Source organism: Fundulus heteroclitus, chromosome 21 (assembly GCF_011125445.2).
Source record: "Fundulus heteroclitus isolate FHET01 chromosome 21, MU-UCD_Fhet_4.1, whole genome shotgun sequence".
Taxonomy (NCBI): domain Eukaryota; kingdom Metazoa; phylum Chordata; class Actinopteri; order Cyprinodontiformes; family Fundulidae; genus Fundulus; species Fundulus heteroclitus.
This window is the reverse complement of record NC_046381.1, coordinates 35,026,415-35,042,031: the sequence shown is the minus strand read 5'-3', so window position 1 is coordinate 35,042,031 and position 15,617 is coordinate 35,026,415. Positions and strand designations below refer to the sequence as shown.

General features: G+C 40.4%; 1 protein-coding gene across 4 annotated transcripts in view; it reads left to right on the top strand.

Annotated features, from left to right (window-relative positions):
* Positions 1–15,617, top strand: part of col11a1a (collagen, type XI, alpha 1a) — a 114,973-nt gene that overhangs the window by 74,026 nt on the left and 25,330 nt on the right. For all 4 annotated transcript variants that reach the window (XM_036125466.1, XM_036125464.1, XM_036125465.1 and 1 more), the window contains 10 exons: positions 2,892–2,981; positions 4,554–4,607; positions 8,223–8,330; positions 8,419–8,526; positions 8,908–8,961; positions 9,618–9,671; positions 9,770–9,877; positions 14,267–14,320; positions 14,396–14,449; positions 15,226–15,279. In XM_036125466.1, coding sequence (XP_035981359.1) covers positions 2,892–2,981; positions 4,554–4,607; positions 8,223–8,330; positions 8,419–8,526; positions 8,908–8,961; positions 9,618–9,671; positions 9,770–9,877; positions 14,267–14,320; positions 14,396–14,449; positions 15,226–15,279 — 738 coding nt within the window. The remainder of the gene's footprint in view (positions 1–2,891; positions 2,982–4,553; positions 4,608–8,222; positions 8,331–8,418; positions 8,527–8,907; positions 8,962–9,617; positions 9,672–9,769; positions 9,878–14,266; positions 14,321–14,395; positions 14,450–15,225; positions 15,280–15,617) is intronic.

Sequence of the window (15,617 nt, the reverse complement as noted above, 5' to 3'; positions counted from 1 at the left end):
TGTTAACGTATTTGTGGAGGAACCCAAAATGTTTTCCACTTAGTTTATTAAAGGTCCGTATGAGATGGACGAAGAGAGTTTCACCAGGAGATCAAACCAATACACAAGGTCTGAAAATGTAACTTCTGCCTGCCATTCAGTGTATGACCGAGTTTACATGTCATGTACACTTTCAAAGACTCATGCTTCTTACGGTCATGAGAAGTCAACACTGGATGGTTTAGATTATCATCCAAGATGGCATAAATCTGCAATAATTAGATTCCGCCAAAATCTGAGCTCGTCAATTGCAGGATTCTCACCTTCCCTTTCTGTTAAAGTGGCTGAGATCTTTTCATTCCCTCTCTGTCCCTTCCCTCCCTGGTAATTTAGAGCCCATTAGAAGCAGAGAGCACACATTTTGTAAAGCAGAGTCATGACCAGCGCTACCCCAGCCCCTGCTTCAGGACCATTCAGCGTCCCTCCGCCCGCATCCCTCAGACCTTCTTTTCATTTTCTTCCTGTCTTCTCCAAGTGGACAGTTTAATCAAGTCGGTCGGCTAAGTCCAAACCCTGAGCCCCTCGCCGCCCCACTCTCCTCCCACTGTGCTCAAACCTATGCATCAGTATGCCAGTGTTACTTTGTCCAGGCCTTGGCAGCAGAGACCAAATCTTCTCAGGCCCACTCGTCCGGACATCACAGTGGGCAGATAAAGTCAACCCGCCAACACACACACACACACACACACACACACACACACACACACACATACGTGTTTTTGTGAAATTTCAGGACGTTTGACAAGCACACACACACACACACGCACACACACACACACGCACACGGATGTTTCAGTAAGCAAAGTTGATGTTTTCTTCTGGATTCAAATGTCATGGCTTTAGAAAAGCAGCATATTTCATTTTATTACATTTATGGATTTATAAAGGTCTTTCAAACATCATAGTAAGGAAGCCAAAGCGCATAACAACAAAATCATAAAGGTTTAAACTTTTTTGTTTGGAGCAAAATATAGAAGGGCTGTTAAAAAGTAAAATAAAATAAAATGAGGATGTTCGAACAGTGGAAAAAGAACCTTTTTTTTTTACTTTATTGCTTTAATGAGGTTCATTTCAGTAAAAATGTGTTTTTTTTCTAAATATTCATTGACTAAATGTTCACAGCGTCGCTGTTTATATAAAAACATTATTGAATTTGCTGAGGCCTTTTCATTGACTGTGTTGTAGCTCCGTTGATGAATAGAAAGTCATACATGCTTCAGGTAAATGCTACTAATGGGCCATTAGGGTTTGTTTGCTGCTTTGAAACATCTACGCCTCTGTTCCTGGAGGAAAGTACAAGGCCATTAGTTGATGCAAAGTCTATAGCTGTGTTCAGGGTTTATACACAGATTGCAAAATATAGAATCTGGGTGGACCTGCTGATTTTGGTGAGCCCTGTTAAAATACATCGGAGGCAGAAGAAATAAACACATCAACTGTAATTCATAACTAAACAAAAAGTTACATTAAAGGTATGCACAGTCATATTCAGTAAATTAGGTTATTTGTTCGGTTGAGGCTCATTTGTCAGATGAATAATTACCCTTTTAAAATAACAACTGTTTATATTGGGTTTAAAATCATGCTGTTGCTTTTATGAATCTCAGATACATAAACTTCTTGGATAATGTTACAATAGATCCTTTACAAGGTGATAAATACAACTCAGATGAACTCTGTAAAAAAAAAAAAAAAGATCTCTTCCTTTTATGATTTGTTTCTTTGTTTTTTTCAGAACACCATTCTGACATGATCTCTTCAGTTATATAACTCTTCTTAAATTTTTTGATTAATAACTCTTGGACCTGATGGTCACGTTGGTGTCTTCATGTGTTTAGTGTGATTTGAATGTGACTCTAGTGCCGAAAAAGAAACACCAGGAGCAAAACAGTCGCGTTGACTCATGAATTACCTCCCTCTGGGTCTGAGCCTGTTTTACTCTGTGGCCACCATGTTGAAACAACCATGACCTCGGATATGAAAGTCACAACATAATTAGAAGTCAGATAGTCCACACCAATAAAAACGTCAAGATCTAAATAAAGCATTGCTTGACTCAGTAATAGAAAATACTCATGGCTATGTTTTTTTCATATAGAATTTAGTTTCGTGCATCTGATTTTTTAACTTTTTTTATTTTTTATTTTTTGCTTTTTCTTCTGGGAGGTGAGTATCTGATTGTCATGGAATTCCTTTGTTGAGTTATCAACTAAATATGAGGGATTTTGACCTAGACAAACATGTGGAGTTTGAACAGCTTTAAAACAGCTAAACATGCCTTTAACTTAGCAACAGAAGCACCAGATACCAACAGCATCATCATCACGCACAGTGGTGTGCAGAGTGATATTTTCTCAAAGGGTACGGGGGAAGGAAAAAAGGGGGGGTGGGGTCATTACACCCTCCCAGACGGTGCCGCCCTGGGCAGAAGCCCATGTCATCATACAGCAAACAGTACCTGCTTACAACCAGAAAAACAAGAGGGCATGAAACCTAAAATCATCTTCAGATAGGGATTCTAGAAGTGATTCTATTATGTTTTCGTCAGATTTTTATCTTAAATGTAATAATTTATTGTTGTAGTATAAATGCAGCAACCACTTAAACCACTTTGGTGTCATTAAATGGTCACTTAAGACAAAATCTCACATTTAAATAAAGCACATCACAGATTTCTGATCCAATAAAAGCACCTTTTTTTCCGCCACGCTGCATAATACAAGTCTGTATTTTATCGTCGTATTTTAGTCTGTATTATATTGGATGTTCGCTGATTAGTATCAAGCTCTTGATTTTGTACAAGTTTGTGAACAACAATAAATAAAAATAAAAAACTGTGTCGGTGCATCTAGGGTGATCCTGGACCACAAGGCTCCCCTGGTAAAGACGGTCCCCCAGGCCTTCGTGGCTTCCCTGGAGAGCGAGGTCTGCCCGGTGCTACGGTAAGAACCGAATCCATCATAGTTTTTACTCTACATGCGTTTGCTGGTAGAAAGCGATGGGGCCGCAGCTACATAACAAATGAACCCACACCTATCTGGAGCTGTTCACTTCATTAGAGGCAACAGCCCTGGAACTCACTTGTAGCGATCAATCCAGTGGGAGGAAATCTAAAGTGACGTCTAACAAATGAACAGGCGAGCATCTGCGCTGCCACAGAACCCACAGCCTGAGCCGCTGCAGTGGATAATGGGCCTCTTTTAGAGAATTGGGGGGGGGGGGGACTGTTCGGGACGTCTTTTAAAAAGTCTTTCCCCAGTTTAACTCAATGACGTCTATTGTTTTCATTTGTCAGTGTCGGTGTTTCGGAAGGAGCGGCATTTGTTTCGGCATGCATTATTTAGTGAATAAATTATTAAGTCAAAATGTTGGCAATTAGACTGGAGTGGCTGGGAATGGATATACTGTCAGGAAACAAAGTGTTTCCTCAAGGTCAGTCGCACTCTGCAGGACAGAGGCACGGCTGATTGTTTTCTGCCATTGTAATTTAGCCGAGCGCAGAGCCGCGGCCCGCAGAAACTCATTACCCACGCTGCCGTGCGCCGGTTCCGCCGCTCACTGGGGAGCGGCACCTACAGACACAAAGACGCACACGCACGTGAGTGCACGTATGCAAGCACATGCTGGACACTGATAGAGACTTAAGAAAGCCCACCCCATGCAGTGTTTTCTTCACACAACAGCAGAGTCAGGAACATGAATTAGTTACATCGTCTTACGCACACCGTGGTCGTTTTGCATTTGCATCCATTTTGGACTATCTCCTCCCATTCTAACCCTCAGCATCCAGAGAGACCCAGGTATACCAACATCTCATGTTCATATAGTGTGTCGCACTTTGAAGGGAAACACACGCTCAACTCAAAAAATGTGTGTGAATAATGAATTTGCAACTTTAAACCTATGAAGTTGTTGTTTTGCTTCTGTTTAAGTAAAACCGACACAATTTGATAAGTTAATTACCAATTGAATCTAGCTGAATCAGACTCATCATATGGCAAACTCATGGGAAACTGCCCATATAGCCCTTATCTCGAGTATTAAATACTTGATGCGGCTGATAGATTTTAAACAAAGCAATGGAGAAAGAGTTCTCAAAGTTGCCTCGAATGAATACCCAACAATCGTGTCAAATCCGATTCCTCTGTGGTGGTAGGTGTGTGGTCCGACCGCAAAGAAAATTCACATCTTCCTTCTTATGCAGGAAGTGTATGCACATTAGAAAAATTGTGTTTAACTAATTTCTTATTTTCCTGTAGTTGAGTGAACTCAAGCACTGTTTTTTTTTTAAGCTTAAGTAGTTTTCTGGATTTTTGTTTAAACTCTTAACATACACATGCTTAAGATAGTATGTGTGAAGGCACCAAACCTATGTTGAATATACTCTTTATTTTAAGCTATACAAACCAAAACCGTGAAAAGGTTATTAGAATGATGATTTTAACCTGCGTACAACTCTTGTATGACTTTTGATTCATTTTTAACGGTCGGTTTTGTTTCTCTTTTCATTACAGGGTCCGTCTGGTCTGAAGGGTGGAGAGGGGCCCCAGGGTCCTCCTGGTCCTGTTGTGAGTACACGTTTTACTCCCCGATATAACAGTTATTTTTTCCTGACAACATTGTGTTTTTAATCACGGTTGATACCTGTACACTAAGGCTGGATGTTATAGAAAAAAAAAACACATCGATGAAATAGAAATTATCTTGACTGATGTCGATAATTATCAAAAAATTCTAAACATATATTTTAAGTGTTAATATTCAACCAACTTGTATACTAAAACTGCAAGTTTTTTTAAAAAAAAAGAAAAAAGAACATGCGCTCTGTGAACTCTGTGAAGGAGGCGGAGCTGGGTGATGGAGCATTCCCTTGTCTGCATTTGTGATTGGTTGGGAAGATGTAATGACTATAGTATTATCCTACATGATAGGCTAGAATGCAAAAGGAAAGAAAACTGTTCTTTTATTGAACTTTTAATTTACCCTTTTTTTTCTACTGCATCAAGCTTCTATCGCACGATGGTGCAAGCTGTACAGAACCTTGCCAAAATAGTTATAGTCTTTTCAAGGGTTGTTTTGTTACAGACCAAAACTAAGCATAGCAGTTTTTTGTGCGTAATTGTCAAGTTAAATGACAAAAATCCAAGGTTGCAGATCCTTTGCAATATAACCTTTAAAGTCATGCATCTGTATTCAGCTCCTTCACCCTGCTAACAATAAACAAAATCCAGTGTAAGCGATGGCCTTCAGAAGTCCCTAATTAGTAAACCAAATATGCTTGTGAATAATTAAATCTCAGGGTAAATACAAATGATAAATTAACTGAACTTGTATTGAACCTTTCTGGCCATACTGACCACTAAAAACACTCACACCCAGCAGATTGCATCAAGTCTTGACAAGCAGCATTTATTCCTCATCAAAGAGCATAGAGCCATGGTGAAACAGCCGTCTGCATTGTTGATGGCTTTGCAGCAATCCCTCATATTCCTCATACTGAGCAAGCATGAAGTGACAGTGGAGAGGAAAACTCCCCTTTAACAGGGAGGAAAAACCTCCAGCAGAACCAGGCTCAGTGTGAACGGACATCTGCCTCGACCAATTGGGGGTTAGAGAAGACAGAGCAGAGACACAAAAAAGTACAGAGGCACTGATCTAGGAATCCTTTCTATGTTAGACGGCAAATGCAGACCCTGCAACCCTCACAATGATGTCACATCTAAACAAAATGCCAGACCAGGCGTACCTATTATGAAGAGAAAAAAGACAGAGAGAACATAAAGTTAAAAGATGAAATAACAACAAACAATGCAAATTGGAGAACAGTAGGAGAACTCAGCAGAGTGAGAGAAATAGACCCTGATGTCCTCCAGTAGCCTAAGCCTATAGCAGCATAACTATAGAGGTAGCTCAGGGTAACACGAGCCATTTTAACTATAAGCTTTGTCAAAAAGGAAAGTTTTAAGATTAGTCTTAAAAGTAGACAGGGTGTCTGCCTCACAGACCAAAACTGGGAGTTGGTTCCACAGGAGAGGAGCCTGATAGCTAAAGGATCTGCCTCCCATTCTACTTTTAGAGACTCTAGGAACCACCAGCAGACCTGCAGTCTGAGAGCGAAGTGCTCTGTTAGGAACATACGGGGTAATCAGAGCTCTGATATATGATGGAGCTTGATTATTATTTCTCCTATAAATCACTGTTGTAGCTGCTAAGAAAGGCAAAAAATAAATAAATGCAGGCAATGATTTTATGATAAACATAATGGGGTATTAAATGTACAGAATTCATTTAGTTGATCTTGGCCAACCACATAGGTGTCGTGTCGTACATTGAAACCCATTAACTCATATCGCCTGTGAATTATCTAATATTCTTCTCGCAAAACTGTTGCATATTTTATCAAGACTTTTTGCTTTCATGCCTCCTGGCACCCAAAGAGAGAAGCGAACGAACAAATGCACCCTCAATAAAACCACATGGCCATGAAGCGTCCATATGCTGAGTGAAAAAACTGATTAAGTCTGGGAGTCCCTCCTGCACATCCCAGATTAATCCCAGTGGTTTCATCCTGGGAATATACTGTATGCACGCTCCTCTCTCCTTTTCAGACAGCTGTACTTTTTTGAATTTTTTGTTAAGTTCAAGCTTTTTTTCCATTGTACCCACTTTGTCCCTGATTGAACAGAAGCCCTATGTTCAGTAGCTTTCTTTCTCCAACTAAGTAAAATGGTTAAAATCATTAAAAAACATATTAAATGAAATAAAATATACATGTCCATATCTAATTCTAATAGCCTAATATTACCGCTGGAGATGCTCTTACTTGACCTGGGTTTCTATACATTTTTATGTTAAAAATACAGGTTCCCATCCTATTTTAAAGTGTATCAATACAAAAGTTAATTTTAAAAATACTGAACCATGAATACAGATGGATGTCTGGCTGGTTGGTTTGTTGCACAGATGGATGTATTTTAGATTCTGGGATAGAGAATAGGGTGCTGGAGCCTATTTTACACACAGGCACTCAAATCTAATGGCCATTTAGAGAGATTAGTTGTGCACGCGGCGAGGGATTCAAACCCAGAACCTTCCTGCTGCAAGAAAGCAACACTACCAACTGCCCCACCGTGCATCCCTTTTTTGAAATTAATTTTTCTGAAATGAAATCTATAAAATTCATCATATTACTATTTTCTTCTATTCATAAATTTCAAAGTAATCTGTATAAAAGTAAAGGTGGAACAACACATCGACCCACATCCAGATATCGATTCATTGATTACTGATCCAATTACACCGATGCAAAATGAAAATATGGATCCACATCAAGTTACGCTCTTATTTTGAAATCCAGGCATGACGTTATAGTGAACAGGCACTGTGTTATGATTATTTTAAAAACAGAAGGATGCTTTTTTTCATTTAAATGCCTGATACCTGTAAGAGCTGAGAAACAAAATGGTCAAATCCTATTTGTTTTGTGCGTTTTTTTTCTCAACGCGTTAGATGGGCAGATAATGTCGCATCATATCGATCAGAAACCGCGGCAGACTTTGTTGTATCTGCAAATATTGTATCCCCCCAAACAAATCGAAACAACATCATTGAGCGACAAAGCTGGTCGCTATATAACAGCACACAGAGAGCTAGATCATAAAGATCAATCGGTATAGAATCCGATTTATTACAATGAGAAAAATGTGTGTAACATCTGGGCATTTGCATTTACTTACCCATCTTACGAGGAGCAAACGGTCCATGGAGCCAAACAGGAGGTGGATTTACCATTATGTTTTATACAAAGGGGAACACTGGCTTCCTGTAGCTCTAGTAAATACAGCGGTCTGTTTAAGTTAAAAAGACAACATTTCCAGCAGCAGGCGCTGGCCCCTCAGAGCTTACAGAAGCACCGAGGCGTCAGCCCCCGGACGGCAGATAATGCCAACCGCATTATAAAAGAGCAGCGGCGCTTCATTAGAACTTAAAAGGCACCTGTTATTGTGTGTTGCCTCTGCCGTTTTCTCGCTTTCCTTTAAAGGGTTTGTTTGTGTGCGCGTTGATCCATTAGTGGCAGAACTCAGCGGGGTCTGCTGGGATCTTAATGGCAAAAAGTGCTGTTCGGTAAAACCGGGTTTTTGTTTATGTGAATGGATTTTTCTAAATGTTTTCCACGCCTGTAGGGTTCTCCTGGGGAGAGAGGTGCGGCTGGTTCAGCCGGCCCAATTGGTCTGTCTGGTAGACCTGGTCCTCAGGGTCCTCCGGGTCCTGCTGGAGAGAAAGGTGCTCCTGTGAGTATGCTGTTATGAAACTGATTTTTCACCATTGATGTTATGAGTCAAATTCCAATGTTTAAAGCAAACGTATTTGTGCTTCTAGGGTGAGAAGGGACCTCAAGGTCCAGCCGGCCGTGACGGTGTCCAGGGTCCTGTCGGTCTTCCAGGGCCCGCTGGACCCCAGGGCCCACCCGGAGAGGATGGTGACAAGGTGATTCTTCCACGCCCGTCATCCTGATCTCCTCAGCTCCTCTAAGATCCTTCCAATCAGAACGGATGGTCGTCGGTCTTCATAACCACACGGAAAATGCAGCCCAAACCCAGCATGAGGAGATGTAAAACTGAAACGCTGATCTAATCTCCCGGTATTATCTCGAGCTGCCGATCAGCCGTCACTTCAGAGGTTTTCTGCATCGTAACCTGGCCAGGAAGAACGGCCGTCTCCACATCGATGCAGCCACATGGAACCTTCAGGATTACAATCACACATGTTGGCTTTTTTGTCTAGGCTGCAGGGTTGTCTCTGATTCTGTTGGCATTCAGAAAAGAAGAAAATTGGATCTGAGGCGGTGTATGTGTTTCTCTTTTCTAGGGAGAGGCTGGAGAGCCGGGCCAGAAAGGAAGCAAGGGTGACAAAGGAGAGCAGGTGGGGAGCGAAAAAGCACACGAATCTACATCTCCTACTCACACGCTGCCGGCTGGATGTTTTTATTCCAATACTCCGTGAAGAACAGTGAATCACACCACGGGAAGAACTGGACATGTTTGAGTTGATTTCATGAAGCACTCTAGAAGTGCTTTGATATTTCAAATTTAAATCAAATCAATCTTTGTCATTTGATCGTGTCGAAAATAGCATAAAACAAAATAAGACATTTCTCAACGTAAAGAGAAACCACTTATCTTATAATAGAAAACACAGATAGTTGGTAACAAACAACATATACAGTAAATGGAGTTCAGTGACGTGAAGTACATCGTCTAAAACCCTTCTCACAGCGCTAGGGCAGAAATATGTCCTGGTTCTTCTTTTGATGCTGTGGAAACTTTCCCCTGAAGGCAGCAGTTTTAAAAGTTCATGGAGGGGATGAGAGGAGTCTCTGACAATGTTCAGAACCTTGTTCCTGCAGGGGTTCTGGAACAAATCCTGGGCTGAGGGTAGGAACACTCCTGGGGCCTTCTTAGCTCCCCTCACCATCCACTGCGGGGCCTCCTTGTCGGCCATGTTGCAGCTGGAGTATTGCAGTTATTATTAAATGCTTCTGACTAGCATGGCATTTGTGTTTTGCTTCTGTCTTCCAGGGTCCTCCTGGACCAGCTGGCGTCCAAGGTCCTGTTGGGGCTCCGGGTCCTGCTGTAAGTACATGTGCCCTTCCCGTGTGAAATCCTGTGGTTTTAAATAATATCCCTCCTATGAAGACTGCCTGAGCTCCAATGTGTGTGTTGGCTGACAGGGAGCCGACGGAGAGCCTGGTCCCAGAGGTCAGCAGGGTATGTTCGGACAAAAGGGAGATGAGGGTTCGAGAGGTTTCCCTGGACCCCCTGGTCCCATTGGTCTGCAGGTTTGTACCATTATCTACCATAATAACATATTGCATAGGTATTGTTGTTAAATCATCATTGCTTGAATGACTCATTGATCAGGTTGTCCCACATGGTAAGGAGATAATTGATTAGCGCAAAAGGCCCTGAAAAGAAGCGAACCCTCTGCCCTCAGGTTTTCTGTTGACATTACACCCAGGTCGCAGGGGACTAGTCTAAATTAGGCATATAATACCGCAGTCAGGTCTTTATTGTTTACATGCCTAATTGGATAGGAAGCAAACGGATGTGCATTTTAGAATGAATTTATGTGACTTGAAAACAAACTGAGGCAATAAGATTGGGCAGTGGATGGATCGCTTACCTTTCTGGAAAACAGAGCTTCATCTCTCATCACAGGTTTTCAGCATAGTCTTATGCAAACATCCTAGTGCTGTTCCGAGTTATGATGCTGCCAGACGGTCCTTTACTCCTATTGAATGGTGTCCCTTTAAAATAAAAACTATAATCACCATCGTATTTTGTCAAGCCTCGATTCTAGTAAGTGGCAGATTTCCTTGAGTGTTGTCAGTACATCTGTACCTCAGCGGCACCTTGTCTGTGTCAGCTTCTGTTGATCATGCTTCATCAGGTCTGCAGGTACTGCTGCCCTCTCAGGGAAGGAGATATTCAGTGGAGGCTTTTGATATTGTGCAGTGGTCCATAAGCCACAGCCATAACTTCAAGATATTGTCTGTTATTTAAAACATGACTGAGGGGATTTCTCGAACAAACAATAAAAGAACAAATTCAGAAAATCAATTTGAATATATCCCCCCCCTTTTTTTTTGGAGTCATCATGTAAAACCTGTTACCTGTTTTAAAAGGTTAATCTAAATAATGGCCATACTACAAACTAGCTGTGTCTATATAATCTTCTAGGTATTATAACCTTGAATAAAAGTACCATGGCTTCATTATCAGTATATTTAACAAAAGTCTATACAAAAATGTAAATGTAAAAATGTATATGTGGTCTTCCTTTAGTTTCTCCTCCATAACTCTCTGTGCATTTTATGGCTAGTGATATTTCCATTTAGCTGGATCTGTCTTTCAGCCAGCTGGCCAGCAGTGCAAAGCAGCAGGAGAGAGAGGTGGAGGAGGGGCCATAATGCTCTAATTTCTTATGATTAAAAAAGCTAATTTAATTTAATGTTACATATAACAATTATTTATTGTTATTTTATTTTTAATATCTAGCTGAAATATAGCCCACTAAACAAACTAATTTTGAAATGCTTGCAGGCACTCGATTTCGCAAAACATTACAATATAGGAGGGAAGCTGATATTAGCTATTTAATTAGTCAGGCTATCAGCTTTGGTTGCCAACCTGAAGTCAGCTGTTTAACAGAAGTGCTGCACTTAACATGTAAACTGTGATTCTAAAACAGCGTTACCCTGGTTGGAGTAATGCTGGGCTCTTCTTTAGTTTTTATGCCTTTGTTGTTCATGTTTCTTGGGACCAGAAATATTTCCAGGCATTTTTTTCTTTTTTACGTAAGTAAAAGAAAACTGTTGATGGCTACTTTAGGCCGGCTGAGATGCAGTACACAGCAACAGATGGGGGAGGGGCTGCGCTGCACTACCCTGTGTTTTTAATAGTCTGACAAAACTGTAGATGTTCTCTCTGGCATCTCAAACAAAAAACTCTAAAACATGCAAACGGCATGTTTTGAAAAAATGAAGCAGTTCCTGAAAGCATAAATTTGCTTCAATAACTGTAAGCAGTTATTGACTAAAAACCGACTAAAAACAGCTAAACTCTCTGGAGACACATGTAATCTAAAGTACAATGTAGTGAACCACAGAGTGGTGCAGAGAACAACGTGAAACGATAAAAATCATTTATTTTGGCCTAGCTTCTTTTTCTCTTACCGAAACTGTCCAGAAATGTTTCCGGTTATAAGAAAGCGCAAACAACAAGTGTGCCTTTTTTGCAAGCGAGGCAAAAAGTGCCTCAGCTTCCTGTCGGCCTGCTGAGCAGCAGTGCGCAGAAACAGGTGGGGCAGGGGCAGTGATGCACTAACCTATGCATCAAACAGCTGGAGACGTTTCTGTCACTGTGCCACTACATGGTTTAAATCTCTGAAGGCATGATATGGTTTATCACGCAACAAAGTCCAATACGCATTAGTGCCGTCAACAACGCAACAAGAACCCTGCTGTTTTGCCGCCATAGCTGGGTATAATAAAGAGAATCAGCACCAGTTCATTATCTGTGTGGGCTCTTTGTAGCTACGCCGACATTTTTATCCTCCACCGGGCTCTGGTGCAGTCTAATTGGATCTGTGGGGCATGGTGGGGTGACCTGCAATGATTACACCTCCCACCTCAGTTCAGGGACCACATCCATCTTAAATTAGCAACTATGTCGCCTGCGTAATGCTACATCTGAGAAATCAATGCAACGTTTTCATGCCATTCAAAGCTAAATATTATATGTGTCAAAAGTGTCTGCTAGCGTGTGAAAATGTTCCATGAAGCACTTCAACTCGCCTTAATGATGTTTTCTTGGCCCAGGATAGAGATCTAATGGCACGCAACCTTCCGCATGGTTGTATTCAATTTATTTGCAATTATCTATTTATTAGTAATCAACTTCGAAAGCCTAATGCTTTAGAAGTTTACTGCAGAGATCAGGGTCATTGTCTGCGCGGAATTACACCCACTGTTGCTCGTCATTGCATGGTGCTATTCTTTCTCAGCAGGATCCTATTCAATGGACTTTTAATTGGGAGTAATTCGCTTCCCATCACAATCCCATTAATTGCATGGACTGACCTACTCCAACAGTCTGTTCCTCATCAAGCTCATTTACCGGGCTGCATAATTAGCACCACTGCTACCGATTTTAGCATTAGAGAAGACCTTTATACAAATGATACCTCTCAGCGTGGAGCTGACGTGCAGTAATCAGCCGGTGACAATGCTTTCAAAAAAAAAGAGGCAATTAGATGGAGAGCTGTGTTGATGCACAAACACAAACGTGTTTTTTTTTGTTTTTTTTGTACAGTTTGCTCGAGTTCCTAAAATAGAATGCATTCTTTGATGCCCTTTCTTGCAACCCTACACCTTTTATTGACGACAAACTGCCCCCAGATCAAGAGCAAACAGACAAAAAAGCAAACCACTGTGATTTAATCGCACCAATTACCGGGAGAAATGTCAGGGATCAAACGCACATAAGGTCTGCTGCTCATTTGTCGTGCATGAGCGAACCAGATTAATTCATACGCCTTAGAGTCAAGATGTGCCGGCTATGGTCAGCAAGAATGAGAACAAACAGAAGCTGGCTCTCCTTAGGTGTGGACCTGGCAACAGAACCAGAAAGCTCCTCTGCTGATTTATAGGAAATCTGATGCACCTCATGTCCTAAAAACATGATATAATTTAGTGAACTTATTCTTAACCTTGCTCTGTTGATTATTTTTTTTTTATAATTCAATAAACCCCTAATTGGGTGAAGCAGCAGCTAAAACATGGATTGTGATTCATTGACACTGATTAATTCATGCCTATTCTGACTCACAGAATCACAACAATGTATTCCTGTGGTCAAAATGAATCTCAGCAGGAGCAGCTTTTATGAATACAGTTAATGATACAAACAAATTGATATATTTCTTTATGCAACAGCTCATCAATGTTGTAATACAGACGCTATTAGAGATGCACTGTTAGAGTGTATGGCTGATCTCTTTCGGAACTGTGATACATAAAGATGCAAGATCAGAAACTATTTAGCCGTCTACTCATGAGATAATTCATTTTTGAATATTTACATTAGGAGCTGAATTAATGTCAATTTCAAAACAAAGACAAAATAATTAGAGTTGAGCTTTTAAACTGTCCCTAGCATCTGAAAGTGGTGATTAGCATACTTAGCATGGCTAGCTTGACTAAAATGTCAGTCTCTCTGTGAATTCTATATATAATGAAGATAACTTCGTTTAAACGCTCCGATTTATAAAGCGCTGATAACATGTTTAAATCCAGAAGGTTTCATGACAGAAAATGAAACCTGAAAGAATGAAAAATCTGCTGTGATCTGTTTTGTCTTCCTGTTAAGCACTGAAAGTCTCTCTCTCTCTCTCTCTCAACATGTGGGAAATAGAGTTTTAAATAGCATCCTACATCTTTGTGCTTTTAAACACCTTAATCATGTCATTGTGATCTAATGGTATTTATATTTGGTTTATTCACTGATCATAAAAAAGTTGGATTTTTAGTTTCATTACAAGCAATCAAGACCTATCAAACTGACAATTGTCAATTTTCATTTTTAAGTTATTATTATTATTATTATTATTATTATTATTATTATTGTAGGTCTGTAACAAATGTTTGATCATGAGTTTCTGTCTCCAGGGACTTCCTGGACCTCCAGGTGAAAAGGGAGAAAATGGTGATGTTGGGCCCATGGTAAGAGAAACTCCAACTTTTTATTATTAAAACTTTCATCTATTCCTGCAACATCACACGTTTCCTCTTGTGCAGGGCCCGCCTGGTCCCCCTGGTCCTAGAGGTCCTCATGGTCCCAGTGGAGCTGATGTACGTATTGCATATGAATATAAATCAAATTAAGATATTTGCCTTTTGAAATGATCTGCTGTATACAACATTGTAACACAAAGCACGTTCCTCAGGTTTAGACATTTAATCATCTAAAACAGATAAAAATGAACGTTTGTGCACCCATTGCTTCTCCCTTGGATTTGTGTCAGAATTGTGATGGTGCCGTTCATCCGTTCCATCTGTTGTCGTTGTGCCTGAGGACTTTGGATGTTATTGTGCTGTGAAAAAAAAAAAACTACAGGGGTCGAATGGGGATGAAAAGCATCAAGCAACCCAAATTTATGTTAAAATCCATCAGCATTTACCACAAACCTCCGAAAGGAATCTGCTCCTGAAACTCACTTATATGAATTATTGTTTCCTGATGTATTTCAAGCTCCTCCTTCACAGCTGTGTATATTTTAAGGACGCATTAAAAAAAAATCATAAATTGGCTAAAACCAATAAGTGTTACTAATCTGATTGTATACTGAGTAAAAAGATTATAAGCATCTAAGCTATGAACTAAAAGCAATGAACTCATATGCCAGATCCAAATTTAAGTTGACATGGTCATGTTTAAGCTAATAAGCAGGTTAAGTGAGTTATTATATTAGTTTCAATAGAATTGTCTTAAATTTAAAAAAGTCTTAGAACGTCTTAAATTGAATTCACTGAAACTCCAAACATTAGTTGTTATACCTAGCCTATGGCAGCAAATAATGACTCCAAGATAAAGGATGACTCATGGTTTTCTGTGTTTGTCGATGCAGGGTCCACAAGGTCCTCCAGGGGGAGTGGGCCCCATGGGATCAGTAGGTGAGAAGGTAAGGCTCTGACAGGGTTTTACCTGAACAATGTCATGATGGGGAAACGGCGCTGAAATGTCGACCCCGCCCCAGAGAAAAAGAGCCAGTTTAACAGCAGTTTGAAGAGGTTTTTTATTTATGTAGCAAATGGATTCTCCACGAAATTATTTACCAGGACACTTAATCTGAAAACATGGAAATACTGGACCCTATATTAAATGTTCTAGTGTTTAAAAATAACTGTAAACCACATCAGACAGAGAATAAATAATTAGCGTAACAGTGAACTGAATTTGAACACTCTCCATGCATCAGCTTGACGGCTTACCAGTTCAGACACTGACATTTCTCTAACC